The following is a 15,314-nucleotide window of genomic DNA, read 5'->3' as shown; positions in this document are numbered from 1 at the left end:
TCCGTGCGGGTTCTGGCTCGCAGATGCTTCTAATACCAAATAAATGGTTATAACTTTTAAGTAGGAGATCATTATTTTTTTGAATATTTCCCCGTCTATATTCAGAAAAAAGGCAGCTCTTTAAGAAGCGTATAATATTAATCTAACTGTGGTTCTTCTTGTTCTATAGAACTAATAAGTTCACTCTTTGAATAACCGCGTTTAAGGCCGCTTGCTAAGGCGAAACATAATCTTACGTTATTTTCGGTTAGTAGTCCAACTACTAATGGCGCTATTATTCCCTGCAAACAAAATACGCTGTTGTAAATTCCAGTCAATGTTCCTGTAATATTTAAACCTCTGTTTAAGAAAAAAAGCATCCTTTGGAAAAAACGCTGAAATACTTTCTCTTAAAATATGATATCGGTACCATTAGTACTACTATATTTTAATTTATTGCCGATACTCCGATAGTAATATGTAAACGAGATTCTGGAAAAAAATTTCCTGGCTAAAGGTCTTCGGAATTTCTTCTAGCGTTTATATTTGTCCCTTTATTAGGGAGATCATTTGCGTTGTTTGCTACCGCTGTTTCCTATTTTAAAGGGTCTCTAAAGAGGTCGGCGGACCGTTTAAATTTTAAGTTGAAAAAGTTGTTATTGACGTAACAACCCCCCCCCCCCCCCGGCCCCTGGTGGTAAGCGAAACGAAAGTCTCTCCTTTTCTTCGGCAAAATGCCGCGAAGACATTTTCCTTCTATTGCGTTATTATTACCGGAGTTTTTAACTATACGTCCACAAATTGCAAGCTATCTGGACTATTGGCGATATGCCTGTTTCTTTAGCGGGCTCGGTACGCTTAGATTACTAGGAGATTGTCATCGGAGCACAATATCCGATTGCATACCATTGGGTCGAATCCCATTGGATCGAAAGTCTTGTTTGATTGAATCCCATTGGACCGCATACCGCAATTTGGGCGGTTTTTCCAATTATGAACTTTCATTTCTGTTTTTTTTTTAAATTGTTGTTTTTTAAGTTTACATTTATTCGTACGTAATAATAATTTTTGTGGTTGGAAATTGTCAAACCCAACAAACCAAACCAAACCTAACCTAGCCCAACAAAACCTGGCCAAACCTAACAAAACCTAGCCAAACCTAACCGAACCTAACGTAACGAAACCTAACCTAACCCAACAAAACCTAACCTAACGTAAACAAACCTAGCCTAACCCAACAAAACCTAACCTAACCAAACCTAGCCTAACCTAACCCAACAAAACCTAACCTAACCAAACCTAGCCTAGCCTAACCCAACAAAACCTAACCAAACTAAACCTAGCCTAACAAAAACCAAACCCAATTTACCGTTACCTTAAAGAGCTCCCCCTCCCAAGTACTCTTGGCGCTCGATCATCCAACACACTCTTTCCATTGCGCTACTGGAGCTAGGCTACTCAAGAAAAACGCTATGATTTTATATGTGTAAACCAATCCCATTCAGTCGAAAGCCCTTCCATATAAATATTCCCATTCAGCAGAAAATCATCCTTTGGACAAAAAATTGTTTAAAATTTGGCCACAAGTCTACAATTGTACAAATGTGAATTCGTTCCATCAGGATTCTATCCAATGGGAATATTACCAATATCCATGTCAAATCTCCAAATTTCACTGATTATTATTTATATTTCACCTGAGAAATTAGGAGCCATGTCCAATAGAGCTAAACCAGGTCCAACTATGGTGAGACCGTCGAAGCCCTTCGATAAAATAAGCAGGGTTGACGTTAATATTAGGTTACATCCAGATGGAATGATGCACAGAATGCAGATGGCGGGTAAAATGGAACCTGTAACAGAAGCACGGGAACTTGAATGATTTTTAAATGCAGCAACACGATCTTGTTCGTCTACACCATGAATATTAACTATCTACAAATATAAGCTAATGGGAATCATTGTGCCTCATATCTTCCGTGTTTGATTATAGGCGGGTTTTGTGGGCAGGACTTACGGGTTCTCCGTCACGCGTCATAATTCTGACGTCTTTCTAACCGGGATTTCATTATTTGGTCGTTCGCCTATATTCCTAACGCGTTAGTAATAAAGTCAAGAGCCCATATGACTATGAAATAGCAACGCAATATCAGTATCGGGCGCGATTTTCAACGCGCAACGAGAGATAAATTATTCATGACTCAAAACCTATCATTCATCATGATTACACTAGGCCCTCCCTGTTATTTGCTTTAAAATTCCTGGTAGAAGACATGCCTAACAGGTTTACAGCATAATTCATCAACGCTACCATAAGATGCATTTCCGAAAATAGATCAAACTGCTTTTGCCGTTGGCTACTATTTAGCAGTAGGTACTCACTATAATGATTCTGCCAAACCGAAACCAACTTCAACAATGACAGCTATAAATAGAAGCAAAATCTGTATTACGAAATAACGTCCGTACGTTTTAATTGATTTGACTGGCATAAATTAGTAAATTATATGAATGTATGGCTTGGAAAATTATGGCAAGAAAATGGAAGTCAAAGATAGCAGGACAACCTTTAACCATTTTAATATAAATTATTACGCTCGAATCACTGCTGGTCGCGTACAATAGAGCATTGGTGTGTTTAAACTAATATTGATGACACCATCAGTTATGTTTCGGGGAAAAGGGTGCTCGGAAATGGCAATTAATAGGGAACGCCACAAATAAATAATACTTCTCTTCGAGAGAGCTGTACCGCTAAGCGGGGTAATAGTGACATTATTCTTCCCAACATCATAAAATTTGAAGCAAGGTTACTAAAACGAATCAGATGCGCAATAAATAGTTCCCTCGTCATTACTCTTTTAGCACTTAGCAATTTGCCAAGGCGCGCTTGTTGATTTTTGTCCGACGTCAAAACGGGGTTTGTTGGTTGATATCTGAGGATTTTGTATCAAAACTTTCTAGAAATCACCCTGCGGTGTGATGCCCATCTGAAGTTTGATAAGCAAGAGAGCAAACGAAAAGGGTGAGTTTGGGAAGAGTCATGTTACAAAACTAAAGTCATAAGAAAATAATATAGAACTCCCTTTAAGCGTGAATCGTAGAACATTTTCATAATACAGCATTTCCTTCCAAAATTGGATCGCTTACGCTTTTACGCCCCAAGGGAGATGTTTTGGTACTACGAGTTTAATGGGGGTGAAACCGCCGTCTAAGGGGTCAGCAAAAAGCAGGGGACATATTGCCGCGCACTCAAGAAACTCCTTACCTCGGTTGTCTAGATCAAAAATTCAGAGCTAGCTAATTTATTATGATAATTTTCACTTGAACATAATAACTAAAAATTATCATAATAGTATCTTCAAAACCTTTAACGATTTAAGTACAACATAAAATTTGAAAGTTTCCAAAACTTTTTTATATCTTTCTTTAATAGGCGGCAATATATACTTTTTACAAATTTTTATGGAAGGAAATGCTGTTTACATGGCTTAAATGGAGAGTTTCAAACACATAGGGAGCTATATATTATTTTCTTAAGATAAAGTAATAAGAGGATACAGAGTGTCATCCTTCTGTTATTCTCTTCTGGTAACGCTTCGTAATGTAGTTTGATATTCGTGGTTAACATGAACGACTTGAATAATGGACCGTACCAATAGCGTAAAATAATTTCCTTGTTTTGTTGGTGGACAAAATTTTCCTAGAAACTAGAACATCGGATATCAATCCTGCAATGACAGTCGTGACGCCTTCTAAGACGAAAGGAGCTGTTGAGAGAATCCCGTTCTACAAAAGAAGAACCTTTGATTAACTAAAACGGATGCCGTTGGCCACGATCACTAAACTCACAACGACTATCCCAAAACCAAGGATGTTGCCTACGAAAGTTGGGATGTCTGTTAATAAGAGCATGGTGGAGAATCCATTGAAGAAAGCCGAAATGAGGATGGCCCAATAAGGACCAGATTTAAATATTTTACACCAAGGAATTTTTGCGTTCTGCAAAACAAACCCCAAATTCACATAATTACAAACCTTAATTATTTTTATTATATTTTAGGTCCTTTACAAGATTGTTTCTTGCTGTTAGCAAATATAAATAAAACACAAAAAGTTTACAGCCTCCATTCCTAACTGTCTTTGTTCGTGGACGTTATCCTATTTGAAAGTCAGATGAGCACGTTATTTAGGCTATTCAATGTCATATCCTTTCAATGATTAAACCCTTTCCAAAAAATAGCGCTCGCCTGAAGGCAAAGCGGGCGTATTCGGTGCCGTTCGGTTACCGTTCTAGCTACTTCTAGCAAGGTAGATGGAAATCAATTTACGAAACGGATTTCACCCCCTATATTTCTCGTCACTACTCCAAGGTTCAGTCAAACGCTATTTGTTTTTATTTATTTTTGCAGATACAAAGTCTGAATAGAAATTGGATCGGAGTTATTATCCCCAAAGTTTTCAAAGAGTTCTTACTGCTGTTGGTTTTTCTTTACCCTGCCCGTTGATAATGTACATCAGTTCTTTTTCAGAGATCCATCGATTGTTAACCGGAAACTCGGAGACGAAAATCAACCAGATGACGAGCCAAAGGAAGCCGACTAGTCCAGGTATGTAGAAAGCGGATGGCCAGCCACCGAAGATATCCGATGAGCACAAGACCCCAGTTACGAGCGTCCCCAGAGTGACGCCGAAGGACATTCCTGCCGAAACGATAGAAAACTGGGTCGATCTTTCGGACTTTGCAAACCAACGGGAGCAGAGCGTGGATAAACAGGGAAAAAGCAGACCCTATACCACAAATGAAATAATGCAAGTTCTCCATAAGTCAGATTTCATTATATCAAAAAAAAATAAAATTAAAAAGACATGAGCATGCACATTTGAGACTGGCAACTCGCACAGCCTCTAGCGTAGCTTCTTAGAAGCGTTTGTTCACTGTTTTTTCACCCGGCACCACAGCCTGAATCGTACTTGCGACTCTAATGCTGCGTGGCAAAAGCGGTAACCACTACGCCATCCCATCCTCTGGTTAAAAAGTCTTCCCTGTAGGTAGTCAGATTTATGGCCACGTGTTTTTATTCTCCGGCCACCTAACCAGGAAACTTGAATGGACTCTTTGATGCTTACCTCAGAAACACCCTCCAAGACGCGAACGCAGATCAAGACCTTGGGGCTGAGTCGAGCGGCAGCTGGAGTTAAAAAGGTCAATATGCAAGTTAAGGCCACGGCGACGGATATAGTTGTTTTTGAGCCGACTATTTCGGCCAAGCGACCGCCAAACAGGTTAGCCACTACGTAACCGTAATAAAATGAACCCAAGATGACTCCTTGCGTGTATTCGTCCCAATCAAATTCCCTTTTCTGCATTAAAATAATTGTAACCTTTATTTGTACACTAGCCCCTCACTTCAATAGAAAAATATGGTAAATTCTCCCCAGATGTTACCGTATTTTTTAAAAGGTGCTTCAAGGAATAGTAGTATAAAATTCGGAACCGAAGAATATACTAAACCATTTAGATTGATATTGGTTAGGGAGGTCGTCTATCGGAGAACAGTTACTGGGGGAAATTCTCTAACTTTTTAAGCGAGTTATCGCTAGTGATCGATAACTATCGTTAAGGGTTGATGCCAACATCATGCGTTCTATGAAAGCGCGAGATCTGAATAGGCTATTATTTAAGTGTGTCTTGAAACCTTGAACCAAAATCGGCTGATGTCTCGTGAATTCCGCTCGTGCTAATAAAAACAAGGTGTTAAAATTAAAATTTTACCGTTTTTAATCATCACGAGAGTGGTAACTTATCGAAAGGGTTACGAAGGTCGAGAAGTTATCGCTTGGTTTATAACTAAAGACGGTAAAATTTTAAATTGACCACCTCTTTTTTTAAATCAGCACGAGGAGAATTCACGAGACATCCACCGATTTTTGTTCAAGGTTTGACTTGCGATAACTCGGTTAGAAAGTTAGAGAATTGCCTCCACTGTCTGACCGGCGATTTGTACACAGTTAAAAACGAGCGTGATTTTGGCATTTAAAAATGATAGCAACAGTTCAATTTAGAACAATTGACCTGCATGTTACTTGAAATATAAAAAGTACAAATTCTTAAGTGTTGTTCATTGAAAATGTATTAAAGAAATTTCAATACTAGGTATCAGTATCCTTTACTATAAGCGAATGAAGCCTCGAGTTAAGGCTTGATCGTCGCAAAACCATCGGGCCTCGAGTTAAGGTTTGATCGTCGCAAAAGCGTCGGACCTCTTGCTGACAGGCGGTTAAGTCGACTCTCAAACGTGTTGGATGAGGGTCGTATTTCATTCGTGTCGTAACAGTCGGTAAACCAGTGGGCCGTAGTCCCACCGGGCGGACATTTCGATTCTCAAACTCTTACTCTACCAGCCCTTTACCGACGATTTACCGTTCCTATACTAAAAAGCCGCGAAATCGTCGGATTGAGCGCGGCTTTAGGTAGGCATAATGACGCCGACCTGTAGTCGGCCAACAGTCGTTTTATAGTCGCCTCATAACAGTCTGAAAACCGGCGGGCCGTCGTCCCGCCGGGCGGACATTTCGACTCTCAAACCCTTACTCTACCAGCCCTTTACCGACGACTTACCGTTCCTATACTAAAAAGCCGCGAAATCGTCGGATTGAGCGCGGCTTTAGGTAGACATAATGACGCCGACATATAGTCGGCCAACAGTCGTTTTATAGTAGCCTCAAAACAGTAGGAAAACCGGCGGGCCATCGTCCCTCCAGGCGGACATTTCGACTTTCAAACCATTACTCTCCCGACTTATTAGTGACTTTTTACCAACTCGTCGGTAACACACAAAGCCGACCATGTAGGCCCTACGTCGGCAGTGCTACTGGGGTATTGGCAACCCTCTAGGGGTCGCGGATACACTATTGGTTTGGGCTGAATGGCACTGCTGTGCTTGGAGAGAACTCCCCCGTCCCCTCGAGTCTTCTGCTACCTTAATCCATCCCTGTCATCGACCACCTCCTGACTGGGCTAGCCGCTGACGGTGTTCAGCTTCTGTCACCTTCTTGAGTGGCGTTTGTCGGGCCCACTGGCCGATCCCGTGTACCATGACGGCGGTTATGGAGGTTCAGTTTGGAATATGATGGGGAGGGGCGCTGATAAGGCCCCCTGCTAGGTGTAGCGCCTAATCAAGGGTTCTGACATGCAATTATTGTGAAAAATCTTCAGGATGACGATGAAAATAAATGAAATGTTAGAGATTTGTCTAAAATCTAATCTTAAACAACACTAGAATGTACAAACCCCCTATTAAATCATATTCTCTTATCAGCAAGTTGAGAATAACAGCTTTGAATAACTCTTCTTTCTTTCAGAATTTAGGGCAATGATTTTCGTGTGGCCATTTTTAAAGAAGCCGTCGATAATTTCAACTTCGAGAAATCTATTTTTTGTTGTTTATTACGTTAATGAAAATAATCTATTCAAAATAGGAATTTCAAAAAGATTTACATATTTGAAATATATTTAGCATTTCCAGCAGTAATTTTCGAAGATGGTGCCCAAACTAACTGTAGCACGTCTTCAATATTCAAGTATGATGTTTAGACGGTCTTCTACATAATTATTAACAATTTTTATAATTTTTGATCCATATACAGTATCTAAATGACATTTTCCAACATGGCGGCCAAACTATCTGATTAATGGCTTCAATATTTTACTATGAGGTTCACACAGTGATTATAATACCTATCCATTTTCATAATTTTCCAACCATATGGTTAAATATACTGTACCTAGCATTAAGAGCGGTCATTTTCCAACATGGCGGCCAAACTATCTGATTAATGGCTTCAATATTTTACTATGAGGTTCACACAGTGATTATAATACCTATCCATTTTCATAATTTTAAAACAACATGGTAAAATATACTGTACCTGGCATTCACGGCGGCCATTTTCCAATATGGCGACCAAACTATTGAACACAGCTGTAAACTTTTTTCATGATGTTCATGTGGCTCCAATCATTATGTGTACCAATTTTCATAATTTTTGAAGAAGAACGTGGAATACATTGTAGCTGTAATTCCCGGTGGCCATTTTCCAAGATGGCGGCGAGAGCTCGCACTCTACAGCAGGGGACTTTTAGTATATTTTTTGTTGGGTCAAAAACAACCCATGTACTAATTTTTAGCCATATCGTAGTATACGATAGGCTCTTAGTTTGACCCGAGTCGTCCGTCCTTCACCCCTATATCCTCCTAGCTGCGGGCAATTCAAGATGAGATCATAGGATAGAAAAATTCCCAACCGAGAATTGGGAATAATTACCAGGAGATGAAAAATATAATTATGGATAGGAATACATACAACTAATAGTAATCATTCAACATAAATCTAGGCGAACACTGAGGGAAGAGCTAGACTAATAATAATGCTTGACGAATTTTATGTGGCAAATTATCTACCTCGCTGGGCGTTGCACCTTGTGTACCCTACCTCGCTTTGATCCCAAAAATTAAAATCACAGATAGAAAGACGTCTGAATTATGACTACTAAGTTCTCAAGTCCGAACCACAAAACTCGCATAGAAATAAACATGGGATATATGGAGGCAAAATGATTCCTTTTAAGTTTTAAATGAATGTATTCCTGTTATGTCTCTGCAAGCCTTGCTTTTTTGCCGCGATAAAATAATTGAATAATGAGCGTAGCCTATTTAAAAAAGTCAAATTAGAGAGTACCGCTAGATAAATAGCAGTGGTCTTATTTAAACCCCCAAATTTATAAATATAAATTCCATTGTATCTAAACTGATCAAAATGCTGTGCAATGATTCAATAAAAAAATTAGACAAGCTCGACCGTGTTTAAGTGAAATTAAAACAGATTAAAGGGGATAAATTCTTTTCTTAAGTTTCAGCCCGGACCCCCTTAAGATCACAAGCCACACACCTGGAAAGTTCCAATTAAATAAAGGACAAAATAAATTGAAATGTATCTAAATAACTGATGAAATGGAATAAAATCTTTTGTTAGGGACCAAGTTCATCCACATATAACAAAGCCATAAATGACTTTGAGGAATCATATTTGTGCAAGACGAAATTGAAAATTGTACTTTTTTTTAATAATTTTGATAAATTTAGCTAAGGTTTATCTTAAATCGTGTCGGTAAAATACAATGTAAATGACTGATTTCGTGTGGGTGTTTTTTTAATCTCCCATTAGAAATTTTAAATGATCGATTTCGTTTCCATTGATTTTTACTTCTAATACGAAAGGCCTTGCGAATGATGCTTCTTACATTACCATTTTATGTTTTCCACAAATATTTGATTACACGGCCGATAATTTTGATAAAAATAGTAAGTATTAATGAAAGATAATGCTTCGGTCTAATGATGTATTGACATTGATTTCTGCTAACGCTACAAAAACATCTTAAACTTATTGAGATTTGTCCGGATAATGCCCTTGTGGCAATCACCTGGAATCAATTAAATGTTTGACCACCTGGTAGGATGCGTCACCAATTAACAAAGCAATAAATCATTCTAAATACAAATTCCATTCATGACAATGCAATACAAATGGTTCGACCACGGCCCAAAAAGGCATTAAATTTAGACACGTCTGAACTAGAGTGGGATATAGACCGAGTGGGGAAAGGTAAAGCCCCGCCCATTGACATGCACGGTAACCACTGGATGTTTTACTTCCAACAGCAACACGTAGATGGCGGGAAAATCTACACTTTGGCGTGAAATTTAAAATGCTTCGTTTTACAACATTGGTGTTGATATAGATAATGTTAGTTCAAATCTTAATAAAAAGGTGAATATTTGTGTAAAATGTAGATTTTGAAATATATTTCCCACCATGTTTTAAACACAAGGTACACATTGTTTATTGCTAAACAATAAAGGATTATTATTATTAATCCCGACGTTATGAAAAATGGTTAAATTTATTTGTAGACCGAGCGATGATGCTTAAATTGTAAAATACCAGCACTTGCGTCTTTGCAAGTTCATGTCTTGTTTTTCGATGAAAGACTAATAGTTTTCTAATAGCTATTTTGTTTGAAGGATCATTTTTCTCTGAATTTTTGCAGTTAATTCCAGGATGGAGTAGTTTTGTAAAGCGCGGTGCTTGAAGTCAATTTAGCTACCAAAACGTTAATAATCACGATAATGAAACAGACTGAATGTATATGTTTAAACTTGTTATGTTATTGTCTTAACTTTGCATTAATATAGCCGAAGCAAAACATGTTTAACATACATTCATTCTATTTCATAATCGTGATTATTCACTTTTTTGGCCAATTTAAGTAACTTCAAGCGCCATATTTTACACCGACTTCTCTCCTCATCCAGGAATTAACCTCAATAAATCAAAAAACAACCCTGATAACAAACAAGCAAGATATGTTATTAAATCTAGTTTTTATTATACATTTCCGCTGTTCATTCTTTTAATCATCATTGGAGCCTCGATTGATCTGCATTTGGGAGTTTCTTTATTATTTCTACCAAAGAAATTCAGAGAAAAATTATAATTGAATGTTTATTGTGTATAAAAAATTTTAAAACAACTCACGAGATTATACACTTTGTACACATTTTCAATACAAAATGTGAAGAGAATAACGCACAAATGAAATAGTCACGCATACAAATTTAAATTGGAAAAAAAAGTAGTAAATCAGTGATTTTTTTCTCTCTCTCTTCTTTTAACATTCAGTAACCTTCAATAAGTTGCAGTCGAATTATTTTATGTACATCAGATAAGTTGGTCGAAAAAAGATCAAAAACGCTAGTTAAGGAATTGCATTTGCATCCTAATTGTTATACTGCGATTGTAAAATGTAGTTTGGGCTGCGAAAATGTTTAGGAATAGAAAAATTATAAGCATTTAATAGAATCGAGAGCGGGAGAATGTTATGAACTAACTTGTGAATAAAAGTAACACGATTCAGTCATTAATTTTGAGGAGATCAAGTCCATAATTATAAGTAGCTTTAGATAAAAAGTATTTATGACTGAACTCTATAAAATTAAGGTGTAGTGCTACTGTTTTTAGGAGAAATTTGCTACAGCTACCCCAGGCAAGCCAACCAAACAGCAACCCGGAACGAACTAGGCTTAAATATATGATGCGGAAGTCACGCAGAGATTTCAACTGACGACAAAACTTAAGGGAAATCTCTAAGGAGCGACGACATAAGCTAATAGTCTTGGTGACGTTCCTACAAAAATGTAACTTAGCGTCGAATATAGTACCCAAATCTTTAGTTTTAGTTTCTGTGCAGATGGGGCTGAAGTCAATGAAGTAGGAGTTCAGTAACATTCAAATGAAGTGGTTCTTAGAAAACTATTATTCTTTCATTGATAGAACAAGACATTACCATGCAAATACTGAAGTGGCGGTACATTCATTTTTAGGCACTTTACAAAACTACTCTCTTCATCCTGAAATTAACAGCAAAAATTCAGAGAAAAATGATCCTACAAACAAAATAGCTATTAGAAAACTATTAGTCTTTCATCGAAAAAACAAGACATGAACTTGCAAAGACGCAAGTGCTGGTATTTTCCAATTTAAGCATCATCGCTCGGTCTACAAATAATTTTAACCATTAAACTTCTATTCTCCTCTCCTTCAAATGTGAATTGTATATTTTCTAACGTTTTATTTACTATATCAGAGAATATGCAGCCAGTATAGTGCAATTCAAGATGGCGGCCACTCAAGGGGGAGGAATCGGGTTTTCCCGATCTCCTCTCTTTACCTGTCAATATTTGATTGATTGTATAGGCTTATATCAAAAGATGGTTTTGTAGGAATAAAGGCCATAATATAAAGTAAAAAAGTTAATTTTTTTTCTTTAAAAGTATAGGTTCTAATATTAAAGATATTTTTTCAATTTTCATTTTAAAATGTATTTGATTTATTCTAAAATAATTCCTTCTATCTTCGTAAGGAAGAAGATAAATATTAATATTATTTTTAAATCTTACGTAAGTCATTAAGCCTTTCTTTGATATACAAAGCGTTAAGTTGTTTTCTAACGTAGAGTTCCAAAACTAATCTTTCGAGATCTTTAGTTTTGGCCTAAGCTAGCATGAAAAACCCGCTATTTTTTTAATTGGATTTGCGTTGTCACGTGATGCGCGTAACCAATGTAACTAGGTGCGCCTGCACGAATCTCCCATCGGAGAGGCCGAAGCCTGAGCTCTAAGAACGGGCAGTCGAAGACTCCTTCACCCCTTTATCCTCCTAGCCATAACTAAGTTTGCTATAGGTGCCGATAATGGGTTTCCCATTGCCAGCCCTTTTAGTTGCGAATAATAATTGTCCTCGAACAAAAAAAAATACAGGGATAGTTTACGAAATTAAATGTAAATGTAATGAGAAATACGTAGGCCAAACAAAAAGACGGTTAGGAAAAAGAGGAACAGAACATAAAAATTGTGTAAAAAATGAAATAGAAAATGACGGATTAGCAATACATATAGAAAATAACAAGAAGCATGAAATAGATTGGGAATCGGTAGAGGTATTGTGTCAGGAGGTGGGGTGGTAGAAGAGGTGCTTTAAAGAAGCAGCGTACATAAGAGATAGGGGCAGCTTAAATTTAGACGAAGGAACAGTAAAAATAAACGCATGGGGGGCGTTTAAATTTAAAAAAATGGGGTAATATTGTTTTTTGTTGCTGATAATGAAATGTAAAAAATTCATTTTAAGTTGTACGGCTGAGGAAGAACCACGGTTCGAAGCCGGGAGTGTGGCGCACTCCTGTAAGCCAAGCTTCTGGGCGGCAAAGGTTGAGGGAATACGACACATGTCGGCGATCCTGCCCTAAAGGTGCCGACTGCCCCGTGTCCGCCGGAGGCGACTTGACCCCCACTCCCCTTCCGTCACCTCACAAGTAAACCTCAATTCCTTCCCTGCTTAAACTCATACTGAATCCTGAGTAATCACATCCTGGCCGCGGACGTATGTGCCCTACTTGCCTTGAAACCTCCACAATATAAAAAAACACGGTTCGAAAGCTTCCGAAGATAATTTTTGATTTTTAGTTTTAAATAAACTATTTTCCATGAAGTAGCAGTACTTATTTCAAAATAATTCTTATAATTGTTTATTGTTTGTTAGTCAGTCCGTCCCTGCCTTGGTTAGGTATTTTAATGCTATTAAATTTGATTTCGTTTGGACATTTAAATCAGTTCTAGTTATTACTCCTATATTCACAACCTACACAGAAAAAAGTGTGTTAATGATTTGAACACATTTTTGTGTTCAAAAATCAGATTTTGGTTTCTTGATATGTTTAAGTGATGAAAAAGTGTAATTTATTGAACACTTCGCTTAATTTTGGCGTTCAACTTCTAATTTTTGTTTCTATTTGGAAAAATTGTAACAGTTGAACACAAAATCTTAACACTTTCACAATGAACGCATTAAAAATTTAAAAACAGCGAACGCGATCATTTGTTTTCATGTTCTGTAAACCTTGTAGTTGAAGGCGTACTTCGTCGAAGCTTATTCGATATATACTCTGTTCCAGCTTTGGTTCTCAGCACACTCTAAGCTAGATCTCTATGTAACGTAGCTTTGTGCGTGCTGACGACTAAAGCTGGAACAGAGTATACACCGAATAAGGTCCCGTCGGAGATAGGAAGTTGCTTATCATATAGCGTGAAAACCTATTTCCTCACGCGCATTCTTTATATCCATGGTTTTTCTTTGTCGCCCAGGAATGAATTTAAACTTGAAGTAATTATACAATTCAATGATTCAGTGGCGTCGCTAGGCCTTTTTTTCGGGGGGGGGGGGGGGAAAGCCCCCTATTCCCCCCCCCCCCAAATTTCAAACTTAGACCCCTCTAAAATAATCACCAGACTGGTAAGCATATTTTTAAATAATAAATATTTGGAATGCGAATTTAATTTAACTATACGCCTTGAAAACGTTTCTTGGCAAAGCGCAGACGATGAGACGAACTCTCTGACAAAGCATTTTTGCAATTGCATTTACTTATGTTTGGGAAATTTTAATATTCCCTAAAATTCGTCTGCAACCTTTACTGCTGCTAATGTGCTAATAAGAAAACCGATCCCGAAAGTAACAGCACATAAGTTTTGGGCAGGATTTTTAAGCCTTGGCCCTTCAGAATATTAAAGGTGTAATCCTTTTTGTGGGTAAGTTTTAAGTAACTATTACAAGACAAATATATATTTCAATACTTAATAGTCCTTTTACTAGCAAAATAACTTAAACCTCAGTACAGTAATACCTATTAATTATTAATTACAAGTAAGAAATTCTCGTACATATCTCTCTTGGACTCTAGAATGAGAGAGGTACAGTCGCCGCAATTAAAACCTTTTTTTCTCGCGACGTCTTGTTTCAACAATAAGCCGCAAATCTTTATTAAAACAACAATATACGATAAGTTTTTTTATCAATTGTATCAGATCAATAATTTGCGGCTTATTGTTGAAACAAGACGTCGCGAGAGAGAAAGTTTTTAATTGCGGCGACTGTACTTAACATGTTCGTACACTCTAAGAAAGGGAAGTGTAATTTAAGAAAACACTTTTTTTACACCTTAAAAACACCCAAAGAGAGTTTTATTACCTTGAGTTTTTGTGGGGCCAATTTAAGGTGTAAATTCGGTGTAAAATAAAACTTTTTAAAACCGTTTTGAAATTAAAAATGGAAAATTATAGTACTGCGGGTTTCTTAAATAAGGTCTTTCATTTTCATTAATGTTTTAATATTAAAGTCAATACAAACAGTAAAAAATTATTGAAAAACTTGATTGTTAAGCATTTTTTAAAGATGATATTCATGAAAGAATATATTTTTATCCTTTAAATAAAATTAACAAAGAAATTCGTAATCAGAGGGTATTGTACTTTTGTAAAACACTGCTAAACGTGTTAGGCGACACTCTGAAACGTGTTAGGTGACACTCTTAAAAGCGTCATGCGACACTCTTGCAGTGGGGTCGCTAAGTCTTTTTGGGGGCTTTAGCGCCCCTAAAATTTCAAAGTTAGCCCCCTTAAAATAATCCGTAAATTCTACTAAAAAATTGCTCGTATCCCCTAAAATTTTGTAGCAATATAGTGTAAAAAATTATTATGATAATTTCGTTCAGTTTCATCTTTGTAGAGATGAATATCAATATCAAACAGTAGTGGGGACTAAAAGCAAACGGAAACTGAACTTATAAAAGACGAGTGAAATTCTTTCATCCACAATTGTCTCATAGTCACTAACTGATCGGTTCCGTACTCTTTATTAATAAAAGTTTGTAAATCTTT

General features: G+C 37.2%; 2 protein-coding genes and 1 long non-coding RNA gene across 4 annotated transcripts; 1 reads left to right on the top strand and 2 right to left on the bottom strand.

Moving 5' to 3' along the window:
• Nucleotides 1-256: 256 nt before the first annotated feature.
• Nucleotides 257-4,025, bottom strand: LOC149682855 (sodium-dependent phosphate transport protein 1-like). The gene is made up of 4 exons (XM_089871212.1): nucleotides 3,832-4,025; nucleotides 3,636-3,768; nucleotides 1,677-1,743; nucleotides 257-322 (listed from the first exon to the last, which is right to left on the bottom strand). Exons 1-3 carry the CDS (start codon nucleotides 3,892-3,894, stop codon nucleotides 1,685-1,687), a joined length of 255 nt encoding a protein of 84 aa, XP_089727338.1. The 5' UTR covers nucleotides 3,895-4,025; the 3' UTR covers nucleotides 257-322; nucleotides 1,677-1,684.
• A 402-nt stretch (nucleotides 4,026-4,427) lies between these two features.
• LOC149682854 (sialin-like) lies at nucleotides 4,428-5,406 on the bottom strand. Its single transcript, XM_089871211.1, has 2 exons — nucleotides 5,110-5,406; nucleotides 4,428-4,770 (listed from the first exon to the last, which is right to left on the bottom strand). Exons 1-2 carry the CDS (start codon nucleotides 5,347-5,349, stop codon nucleotides 4,441-4,443), a joined length of 570 nt encoding a protein of 189 aa, XP_089727337.1. The 5' UTR covers nucleotides 5,350-5,406; the 3' UTR covers nucleotides 4,428-4,440.
• An 8,437-nt stretch (nucleotides 5,407-13,843) lies between these two features.
• On the top strand, nucleotides 13,844-14,886 carry LOC149682853 (uncharacterized). 2 transcript variants are annotated; one of them, XR_016384146.1, is made up of 2 exons: nucleotides 13,844-13,890; nucleotides 13,976-14,886. It is a non-coding gene; the product is annotated as an uncharacterized LOC149682853 (long non-coding RNA). The 2 variants fall into 2 exon arrangements; XR_016384147.1 differs by having other exon boundaries at nucleotides 13,971-14,886.
• The last annotated feature ends 428 nt before the right edge of the window (nucleotides 14,887-15,314 follow it).

Source organism: Phalangium opilio, unplaced genomic scaffold, assembly GCF_054372755.1.
Source record: "Phalangium opilio isolate 3A_F unplaced genomic scaffold, DU_Popi_V2 ptg000037l_1, whole genome shotgun sequence".
NCBI classification, from domain to species: domain Eukaryota; kingdom Metazoa; phylum Arthropoda; class Arachnida; order Opiliones; family Phalangiidae; genus Phalangium; species Phalangium opilio.
The sequence above is the reverse complement of the archived record's forward strand: the minus strand, read 5'-3'. Positions and strand labels throughout refer to the sequence as shown.